The sequence below is a fragment of the Dipodomys spectabilis genome, unplaced genomic scaffold, assembly GCF_019054845.1.
Source record: "Dipodomys spectabilis isolate Male_0828 unplaced genomic scaffold, ASM1905484v1 ptg000054l, whole genome shotgun sequence".
In the NCBI taxonomy this organism is placed as follows: Eukaryota; Metazoa; Chordata; class Mammalia; order Rodentia; family Heteromyidae; genus Dipodomys; species Dipodomys spectabilis.
The window spans coordinates 24,652,932-24,664,401 of record NW_024870731.1 but is presented as its reverse complement, the minus strand read 5'-3'; the positions used below and the strand labels follow the sequence as shown (position 1 = coordinate 24,664,401).

The 11,470-nt window shown below is 44.8% G+C and overlaps 1 protein-coding gene across 10 annotated transcripts in view; it reads left to right on the top strand.

The window, feature by feature from the left end:
• The first annotated feature begins 1,083 nt into the window (after positions 1–1,083).
• The window catches only part of Cadps (calcium dependent secretion activator), a 445,968-nt gene continuing 435,581 nt past the window's right edge, over positions 1,084–11,470 (top strand). For 5 of the 10 annotated variants that reach the window (XM_042679880.1, XM_042679874.1, XM_042679881.1 and 2 more), the window contains exon 1: positions 1,084–1,939. In XM_042679880.1, the coding sequence (XP_042535814.1) occupies positions 1,487–1,939 (453 nt within the window). In that variant the 5' untranslated portion in view covers positions 1,084–1,486. The remainder of the gene's footprint in view (positions 1,940–11,470) is intronic. The other 5 variants (XM_042679879.1, XM_042679884.1, XM_042679883.1 and 2 more) reach the window with 1 other exon arrangement.

Here is an 11,470-nt window from a genome sequence, read left to right as displayed (position 1 = left end):
GGATGGGGGGAAGGAGAGGGGACTCCAAATAGCCTCAAGTCCAAAACCTGAAGGGTAGGCCTTTATTTTCCAGGCATCTGCAGGTCCCTGACTAGATTCAGCACTCTGGCCAGCTCCTAAGCTCTGGATTTATTGGCCTAAGTGAAAAAGAGGAGAGGTACCCTCCACAGCTTTGTGTTAATAGATCACCCCAGATACGTGTACCGTGAAGACAGTGTATCCACTAGTCAGTCATTAGCTATTGACACTGCTGAACTCTTGGGGTGTCTTTGTCTGGGCTGGGGGGTGTGGAGATGGGGGCGGGGGAGGGAGGAGGTTCTCCCCACTTCTCTCCAATCCTTCCTCGTGCCAACATTGAGAAAGGCCTGAACAACCAGAAACCCTGGCATGTCACTGGTAGGCTCGGCACCCCCCCCCCTCCCCGCCCACCAGAAAGTAATCTCTGATCATCAAAGTAAATTGAAGCGTGCTCATCATGGAGCTAAATAAAGGGGGACGTCTGCTGAAATAGTTTGAGCAGCATGCAGGTCCATACACCCATACACTCCAAACCAGATTCGCTTGTATTTGACTTCGACTGGGCACACGTGGAGGGAATTGTTCCAAGCAGTCCCCCCCCCCCCCACCTCCAGGTGTGAAGATGGACCCTTTCTCGGGGTTAAGGATCTCCCTGCGTTGGGCTTAGGCCTCTTGATACAACACCTCCAGACAGACTGCTCTCCGCTTAGCTAGAAGTTACCATTGCTTTCTCAAGGTTCCCTCCTCCACCCCAAGAACTTTTTATTTTTATTTTTTTGTCCATGGGAGGGGAAGGCACTGATTGCGGTCAATTAAGGAGAAAAAGGATCAAGGGGCAAAGGGCAGGCGGCAGGGGACAGGGAAGGTAAGAAGACGTTCTGGTCCCTCCGTCCTGGAGATGCTGAGGCTCTGAGAGCGCACGGCGCTCTCCCCTCACCCCAGCCCTTCTGCAGCCGCCCTTTCCGCCGCGGACACGGGAGAGTTAAGCCAATAAACACGTAAGCGCCGCTCCCTCCCCAATCGGCAAGATGCCTCTCCGGCTCTTGGCTGCACCGACAGCTTGCAACACTCGGCATCTTTTCTGGAGGCGCCTCCTTCAGCGGCTGCAGATGGCATCCGGCTGCGGGCTCGGGGCTCGCGATTGATTCTTGCCCCGGCCCACCTCGGAGCCACACGCGCGCCTCTTCCTTCTCCTCCCCTCGCGCGCCCCTGGGTCTGAGCCCAGCTGGCGCTCGCCGGGCGGAAGCCAGCAGCAGTCTCGCGGCGGCCGAGGCTAAGCAGCAGCGCGTTAGCTCTCTGACCTAGGAAGAAGCGTCCATCCCGGGGAAGAGCCGATCCCCGGCTGCCTCCAGCGGGCTTCCCCCCCTCCCCGCACCTCACCCCACTACCACCTTTTTGCACCCCCAAACCGGGCCCGGAGGGGGGGAGACTCTAAGGACCACCCGCCTTTTCCTCCCCAAGCGCAACCATGCTGGACCCTTCGTCCAGCGAAGAGGAATCCGATGAGATCGTGGAGGAGGAGAGCGGCAAGGAGGTGCTCGGCTCGGCCGCGTCCGGAGCGCGCCTCTCCCCCAGCCGCACGAGCGAAGGCTCGGCGGGCAGCGCCGGGCTGGGGGGCGGCGGCGGCGGCGGCGCCGGGGCCGGGGTGGGCGCCGGCGGCGGCGGGGGCAGCGGCGGGAGCGGCGGCGCCGGCGGCGGCGGGGCCGGGGGGCTGCAGCCCAGCAGCCGCGCCGGCGGCGGCCGGCCCTCCAGCCCCAGCCCGTCGGTGGTGAGCGAGAAGGAGAAGGAAGAGTTGGAGAGGTTGCAGAAGGAGGAAGAGGAGAGGAAGAAGAGGCTGCAGCTGTACGTGTTCGTGATGCGCTGCATCGCCTACCCCTTCAACGCCAAGCAGCCCACCGACATGGCTCGCCGGCAGCAGAAGGTAAGGGGCGCCCGGGGCAGGCCCGGGCAGCCGCGCCGGGACGTCGCCAGGCGGGCGGGGCGAACAATGGGAGCGGGGGTGGGGAGGGGTGGGAACCGCGCCCTGGAGAAGGGGCTGCGAGGTCCCCCGAGGCCCACGCCGGCTCGGGGCTGCTCGGGACCCGCTAGGGGCCGGGCCTGGGCATCCTCGGGCCCCCTGACCCCAGAACTCGGTCCCGCTGTGTGAACCGCGAGGCTCGGGGAGCGCCGAGCAGCCCGCGTTGCCCAGAGAGGCCTGGCCGTGTCGCGGGGCTCCCCGCGCTCTCCCGCGGCGGGCGGCTGCGCTCAGCTCCCGGGCCCGCCCTCCTGGGCGTGCGCTTGGGCGGGCGCGCCCGGCAGGTACCCGCGCCCGGGTGGCGGGAGGGCGGGCGGCGCCGCGGAGCTGCCTCGGTGCGGTTGGTGCGGACGGAGCGCAGCCCGGGAAAAGCAAGCCCGGAAGGCGAAGCTGCCCGTGACTCTGCGAAGGGCGCCCCCACGCCTAGCCGGGTCTGCAGATCACACGCCGGGGTCGCCGGAGCGCCCTCCCCTGCCCACGGCTCTCTCTAACCCACCTTTCGCCTTTTCAACCGACCCCACGCGGCCCTCTTGATCTCGCGCCCTTGTGTACCGGGGTCAGCACCTCTGCCCCCCCCCCCCCCCACTTTGACCCTCTCCTCTTCCCAAGGTGACTTCGCCGCCACCTTCTGGCTCGCCCAGCCCCTCCAAGCTCGGCGGTGAACTGCAGAAAAGCCTCGCAATGACAGGCATCAAAGACTTTGTGTGGCTGAGACTGGGGCCAGGATAAAGCGGCCCCGAGCTGCTTTGATGGGGGTTGGGTGCGCATGATTTCTCCAGCCCCAGAAAGGAGGGGAAGAAGGGTAGATGCAAGATAATGGGCAGTGGAGGGGGTGGGAGGGGGGGGGGGGTGCGCAGGAAGCAGCCAGGTGCCCAACTGGAGTGACTTAGGAAAGTCAACATTCTCTTTTGTCTCTTGGAGATGACTCTGCACCCTTTAGCCTTCAGAAAAACCAGGGGAGGCCCTAGTCCTATCAAAGTTGCTTCTTTAAATAGTGGCTTTTTCGGTTGCTGCCATTGACGTCTGAATTATAGGTGTGGGTAGTGAAGAGTTAGCTTTTCCTGTATTTAGATTACATCCTTATCTTGAGGTAGCACAGGTTTCTCTGTTTGTTTTGCTTGTGTGTGTACACACATCACCCAGCGCTGCTGATTACTTGCAGCTGTCACAAGCCCGGATGTCAGTTTTACCGACAGATTCCTTCCCTAGGTGAGAGAAGGCAGATGAGGTACATACACCCCCCATCCCCCAATGACCCTTAGCATGTCCACTGCATTTTGGACTACACAGCAGAGAACTCTTGTCAGTAGTAAAAGTTTTTTAGGTGTTTTTTTTTTTTTAAGGTGGGTGTTGGTCCCACAGGACCTGATATTTCAGCTTGGAATTATTATGGTAAATAGGTTTGCATAGCATTTTGGAAATTCCATCTCAAAAATCTATTCCAAGAAGGACAGCACCAAGCAAAGATGTCTTATCCCTTTGCAAAGGAAACTGTTCCGACAGGAGAAGGAGAAAAGCAAATAATAAAACATTACATCCAGGGCTCTATATATTTCTGTCCTTTAAGTAAATGCTTAGATCAAGTACTAAAATGAGGAGGGCAATCCACAGATTCAGTCCCAACAGAAACTCTAGCCACCTGAGAAAGATCATTATAAAGTCAGATTTTTCTGATCTGATTTGTGTTTTACCTAAATCCATTCAAAGTTGCTATTGGAGAGGCAAGCTGGTTCTGTTTTTATACATGACCTTAACATCAGAGAAACTCCAGGGTAGACTGGTAATGATGCCCTTTCCTCAAACTATTTTTAGTAATCACAAAAAGTTATTGCTAAACATATGTCCTAGCAAAGCTGCCTGGAGGGTTTTTGGCTACATTGAGAAAAAATATGTATATATTTATTATAAAAGAAAATAACTTTTCCTGGTAACTCCATGTTTAAGATTCTAATGCATTCCTGGAAAACTATCCTTTGGTTCTTTTTCTCCAAGTAGAAAGTTTGGAATGCAGGTTATTATTTTTTAAACAACATTGGAAGCAATTTTAAAAATTTACAATAATCATTGTAAAATTAAAAGCCAGCAAAAAGAACTGATGAGCTAAAATGAGTCTTGGAGAAATATGAGTTACTTGTGAACTGTATGAGTTTGTAGTAGACTAGGAATGAATGCACTAGAGAAAGCCAGAGGTAAAATGATGTAAAGAGTAGGTTGAAGGGGAAGGCAGAATTATCTATGTAAAGACAATTTGAATTGGGTAGAAAAAGCTTATTGTACAAAATACAGTGCACTCTACAAAACCAAATACTTTGTATCACACACTATTTTTCAAATGCCTGCTATGTGCAAGGCATTCCACTTGGGTCATCTTTCAAAAATAGACTTCATTTTTGTTAAAGAACAATTTGTTGTTGTTGTTGTTGTTTTTGTCAGTTGTGGGGCTTGAACTCTGGGCCTGGGCACTGTCCCTCAGCTCTTCAGCTCAAGGCTAGCGCCACAGCACCACTTCCAGCTTTTTCTGCTTATATGATATCGAGGAATCCAACCCAGGGCCTCATGCATGCAAGGCAAGCACTCTACCACTGAGCCACCTTCCCAGCCCTTAAAGAACAGTTTTAAGGGCACTAAAAATTTGAGAAAATGGTAGAGTTCTTCTGATATGCTCTAACCCAGGTTCTTCTCAGTATATAACATATATAACAGTTTATATAACATATTAATATGTAACACATATAAGTTAGAAAATCAATATTGCTATTATTAACAAAAGCCTATACTTCCTTCAGTTTTCTTTAATTCTTATTGGGATTCCCATTTCTGCCGGTATATCAGTTTTCATATTTCTGAAAGACCTAGTAGTATCTAAATTACACAAGTTGCTGAGAGCTAGAGAGGTTTTATCTGACATCTCATATAGATAGCTGAGAATAGTACTAGAGCCATGGAGCATTCTGATTCCCAATCCTGTCTTTTAAATAGGCGATGCTGGCCAGAGCTATTGTAGGGAAAACAATACGAATCTCCAGCAACATATGAAAGATACTTGTTTACTTGAGGTTATTTCTACTTGTGCTGAAAAAGGCCTAGCTTCCTTTTGTATACACATATCAAATAGCATGAAGGATGGAGATGAGCTGTTAGCTCATAGATCTAGTTTTTCTATGTGATTCAGGATGAGAGGAAAAGTTAACCCAGAAGAACAAGTAGGAAAGAGCAGAGGGTAACATTGCTTTCATAAATTTGATAGGTAATTACCTGGGTTTCATTTCTACTGGATATTTGTTTTTGCTGCTTTCATTCTTAAGTTGCCTGGGTCACCCAGCAGTCTTCCCAGTTAAAAGGAGGAGACTTGAAACAGAGTCATTTCAAAACACGTACTTACCGCTTAGAGTGTATCTCACTCGTATACTTACAAGTCAAGTATATCATGATGGTCTGATCATTTAGAACCCTAACAAGAAATTTCCCAGCTGAACTTAGACAACGTATAAATAATGCCACTTCCTTGCTTTTCTTCCTTCTTTTGTCAGAATGGTGAAGTTAATACCAAAAGTTGCTTGGCACAACTACACTATCTGTTTCTAAATGATATAGTAATGGGGCTGGGCGGCCACCTCATGTGAACCTGTTACTTATAGTTGCTCCTGAGGGGATGTAAACTCAGGCACTGTAAACAATTCTGTGTAATATTCAGTTTGACAGGACCATTTTTAATTGGGTAGGAATTCATAGTTGAAGTCTGGGTTACAAAGAGTGAGAATGAATTTTGTGTGTGCACATGCAGGTGTGTACACATATGTCTGTGTGTGTGTGTGTGTGTGTGTGTGTGTGTGTGTGTGTGTGTGTGTGTGTGAGATGACTGAAAGAAACAATCCAAAGCATTTCCTTCAAGAGGACTGCATGACTCTACCAAATGTATTGGAATGTATTCTTGTTAATTTCCATGTGATTCAGCTTATCTCCTCCCATGAAATTATAGCTAAGGTTGAGTCACTGCTGGCCAGAGCAATTCCATCTTATTCTTTTACTTATTTGGCTTTATTTGGGCATGACTCAAAAGTCATGCTTTTCATAAAGTTTAAGGGCCAGTCCCGATTAACTATATCGGTACGCAGTGTGTACCAGTCAGTAGTCATGATTCATTTACCCAGATACGTTTTGAGGCACAGGATTTGCTCCTCTATTCAAAATTATTAAGGTTTGCTTTGTCAATGCAAAATACAATTTGCATTAAATATGCTAACCTTTTGCAAGAGCTAAATAACTGTGAAACCAGATTTCTCCCAAACACAGTTATGTGTTTCTCTCTTTGTTAGAAGAAATGGATTATTTAAATATGCCTTTTGGCATCCTTCTTCTTCACCCCCCATCTTCTTGGCTCACTGAGAAGGAACTATTACACATTGGTACTTTCTGAAGATGCAGAATATAGAGACAGTAATAAGATGGGCTCTTGCCTCATTGTACATCTCGAATAGCCTTATACTTCCCTAAAACTGGACTTAAGAACAAAGGAAATGACATCTTTCATTCCTGAATAATTGTACTGTGTAAAGGGATAAAAGTCAAGTGATTCAGGAATGTTTCCCCTGCAAAAGCAAATGGAATACACAACCAAAGACTATCACATTGGAATATTGCTGATTTTTGATGTAGGGTTAACTGGATACCTGAATACCTAGAACTGGAATGTTGAAGAACTTTCTAACTTAGAACCAACTTCTCTAAGTGTGTCTCCAGGTGCTCATTGTACAAGCCTTAGTGCTAGAACCACAAGATATCTGTAAGTTTTGCTTCCTGAACTGGAAGAAGTAAAGGTCTGCTTTGGAAATAGTTTAATAGTAAATTGCTGATTATAGGTTCTAAAAGGAGGGTATGTGCATGTAGATATAGGAAATTTTCATGAAGGAAGTAGGCTATGAGTAGATTATGATTAGGTCTTAAAGAATTAGCGTGGCTGGGCATTGGGACATTGGTGGCTCACGCCTGTAATCCTAGTTACTCAGGATGCTGAGATCTGAGAATCCCAGTTCAAAGCCAGCCTGGGCAGGAAAAGTCCTTGAGACTCTCATCTCCAGTAAACCACTAGAAAACTGGAAGTGGTGCTGTGGCTCAAACCATAGAGTGCTCGCCTTGAGCTGAAGAGTGCAAGGACAGCGCCCAAGCCCACAGTTCAAGCCCCATGACCAACCAAAAAAAAAAAAAAAAAATAGCATAATTCCAGGTATTCCATTCTGAGAAAAGCATGAGGTAATAGAAACATGGAAAAGAGTTGCTGACTGATACTGTTAGATTATTTTACTTCCAAGTGACAAAAATATATTTCATGTGGCTAAGCCAAGAAAATAATGGACCGGGGTGAGGGGGTAGGATGGGGTGGGAAGGTGAGGAGGTTTATTGGTGCATATAATTGAAAAGCTGAGTATAGATCAGACTTAGGGCATAGCTGGGCCTAGAAGTTCCAATGACTTTTCCTCTAGAGAATTTTATAAGCTAAATGATGAGGGGAAAGGATGTGAACTGAACCTCTGTTTTTACTTAGACATCACTAATAAATCATGGATTGTAGACAAATCGCCTGTTTCTTCATTTGTCATTTAAAGATGGGAATAGGGAAGAGTCAGAAATTTGTAATGTACTCTTCAGATAAACGTTGATAGGTGTTTCTAGAAAATGTGCTCTTACTTTATCAGGACATAAATTCTTTTAAATTTAGATCCTAAATGTTTTTTGTCTTTATTTTTCATCTTTTTACTTATTTATTTATTTTGGTGACAGTTCTGATGCTTTAGCTCAGGGTGTAATGCTTTCCCCTTAGCTTTTTGTGCTCAAGGCTGGCCCTCTACCACTTGACCCTCAGTCCCACTTCTAGCTTCTAGCTTCTAGGTTTTTGCTGGTAAATTGGAGATAAGTGTCTCATGGACTTTTATCTTGGGGTGGATTTAAACTGGGGTCCTCAGATCTCAGCCTCCTGAGTAGCTCGGATTACAGGCATGAGCCACCAGTACCTGTCTCGGTATGTTTTCTGTTTTGTTTTGTTTTACTATAATAAGGCATCTCTTTAAGGAATCTATGACAGATAGAGAATCAGAGTTCAGTCGGTCCAATTATGAAGCTCTGGGTGAAAAGATGAAGTCTCAAAAGGTTAGAGGAAGGCAAACTACACAGGAGATTGCACATTGCGGCTTTATGGGCTGCTGAAACAACATATTTTTGTCTATAAAAGCATTTTCACGTTTTTAATTCTCAAAATTTGAAACTATAGATGTGTCATATAGAACTATCTGAATTTCTAGCTTCTCTTGTAATTGGAAGATGTAGCAATACTTTGCTTGAGATTTTATGCATTTACAAAATGCAATAGAAAGAAGATTCCCCAGCCATCACGGAACACTCACCACTTTGAACAAAACTATACTTGTTCCAGTCGGGACATTCTATATTTCTGGATGGTGAGACAGCAGCTCTGCATTCTTGCCAATGTCATCTCTTCTTACCCCTGGGTCAGTAAATATCAGCGTCTTGCCCCTGCAAAACATCATAGAAGAAGATCCTGGGATTTGGAACTCATGGTCTCTGCATGCTGAACAGCATGATAAATAGATCCATGATTGTGGCATCTTCCACAAACCACATGGAGTCAAGGCTGCAAGACATCATTGTTTTCCTCTTTCGTTGAGCTGCGTTACTAATGTTTTCTTTATCAAAAAATAGGGGCCCATTTCTTTGGCTTAAAAACCCCACTTTAAACAAAAGATTGGATTGGCAGGAAATTTGTAAAAGGTCATGTAAGGATTTATCAAAAGCTTAGCAAAAGACTGTGATAAAGGAACTTGGACCACTCAAGTGGCAAATGGTGGGGCCCCCAGAGTTTTCTATTCTTCTTGTAGTAGTTCTTTTCTCATTATGTTTGGTAGCATAGAATAGGTCATCTCCCTACTCAATTCTTGGTATTTTGCTGTTGATCTAAATGCCTTTTTTTTTAAAAAAAAATATAGCTGGTTCATCTTAGTCATATTGACTAGTATCATCAAAAATAAATTCCCCAAATACATGTTTCTCTGTCCAAAGAGTAAATTCTAAACATATCTGATTAATGGCAAACTGCACACATTTATATGCATTTATGTCTCAACATACATTCACCTATGTAGGTAAAGGAAGACACAAATAAATAGATAATGTGCAATAGGAGATATTAACACCTCCCACACTGTAGGTTTTCACTCCATGGTTCAGATCCTGGCTCAGCTTTGTGACTTGGGGGCTGTATGACTTTTGGGATGTTATTCTATCTGTTATTGTCTTTCCTTCTTTGTCTGAATTCTGAAAAACATCAGAATTATAAAAGAAAAAAAGTTAATTGTTTAACAAGTCCTTAATGTTAGTAAGTGTTGAGCAAATGTTAGCAATGTTAGCAATAATAGTATTCTTGTATTTTTGTTGGCCAAAGGCCCCTGCACTATTTCATATTACCATATTTTTGCAGAATGTCTCTCTTGCATTTCTTCCTTTGCTTCTTATCTATTCTTTAATTAGCTCAAGTGTTATCTCCTCTGGGATACCTTACCGAACTTTATGTTCAGCTAAATTTACTACAACACTCTGGTCTATGTACTCTGTCTTCTACGTTTAAATTACCTTTCCTGTGAGCCTCATTCTGTAGAGTATAAGAACCCTAGAACTAGGAGACAGGGACAATGTTTTCTTCCCCTTTGATTTCCTGTCTCTCAATGTCTAACACACAGTCGGTGCTCTCAGCAAATGTTTAAACTTCACGTTGATGGTTTATTTCTTAGTGAGGTAGTTCCTACCCATACTGGGGTTTGAACTCAGGGCCTTTTGCTTGCTAGGTAGATGTCCTACACTTAAGCCAAACCTCCACCTCTGTTTGTTTTTCAAATAGGGTCTTGGAATTGTTTGTTTTTCAAATAGGGTCTTGGAATAAACCCAGCTGTGCTTGATCCCCAGCCCTTCTATTTTCTCTTCCTTCTTAGCAGAGAGCAGTACATCAGCTTTCATTAGTTGAGATGAGATTTGGCTAACTTTCTGCCCTAATCATTTTACAAAGAGTGTTACAAAATTTCCCGCGTGGCATAGTGATTTGCTGTGAGTGTCTACTGGGGCCCTGCCCCTACCTTAAAATGTATAAAAGGTGCTGTAACCCTTTGTTCAGGGCCTCTTGCTAACACCCCTACAACGGTGTGCATGAGGTCCGTGCTCGGGAGTTTGTTAATAAACGACTCTTTGCCGCTTGCGTTGTCCAAGGTCTCTGGTGGTCTACGGGGGGGCTCCAAGACTCTGGGTACTACATTTCTAGTCTTGATTGGACTGTGGTCTTTCCAGTCTTTTAACTGTCAAATATCCAAACCTAGGTTCTTAGAGAGTTTTGAAGGGAAGGAGTCTCAAATGTACCCTGACTTTATTACAGAGATACAGCTTACTCATAGAATCTTATCTGTAGAATAAATGAAAGGCAAACCAATTACCGAATGATTTGAAGATAATTTATGTCACAGAATCATACTATCAATTACCTGCAAGCTTGTTTGTGGGTTTCTTTTTACCAAGAACTGATAGACTTTTAGAGTTTTTTTTTAAATAGAGAAATACCTTTTTATAAAATGCCATACACAATTGTAAACTTCCTGCAGTAGCTGAATCACAGCTGAACTTCATTCTGTAGTGTGTGTTTAAGTGGCCAAATATTATCATAAGAGTCATGGTAAGAGCTAAGTTTCTCTATTGGGCATGCATTCTGTGACAGGTTGTATTCAATAGATCTCTTTCTGAAGGAAAAATATAGTAGCCAGTAGCATCATAGTGAAAGTTAAGCTGTTGAAAATATTACCAGGCCCAATATTGTTTAGGTGATCTCAAAGGACTTTTTTTTTGTATATTTAGAAATATGGGTTCTTTAAATTTTTATTCTATGAGACTTTGGTACTTTTTTCTTTATTGTAAGCTACCTTAAGCTTATATATCTATATAATATATATCTTAGATATAAGTAAGTAATAACTGTAGAACTATTGCATATTGAATGTAACAATAAGAATATAATAGGTATGAAATATCTGAAAGGATGAACTTACTGCTTAGGCATTCTTTGATATTTGGAAGGGAAGTTTGCCTTTGGTATGTCATTCCTTTCATTTTAATGAGGTATAAAGGTTTGACGAGTGGATTGAATTACAAAGCCCTCTTCACTGTTCAGTCTTCCTGGCTGATGTTCTAAAATGGAGGGACGGGAAGCAAATAGATAATGTATCAATGGCCTTTCCCATGCTAGTTCTAGCAAAGTGTCAACCAACTTATGCTGTGGTATTTCTCATAGTCACTTCTTTGTTACAGGAAAGTTCTGAAGATACATGCACACAGAAGTAATTTCAAAATGTGTTTTTGTGTATGTTCCAAGAGCCAATGCTAAATTGCAAA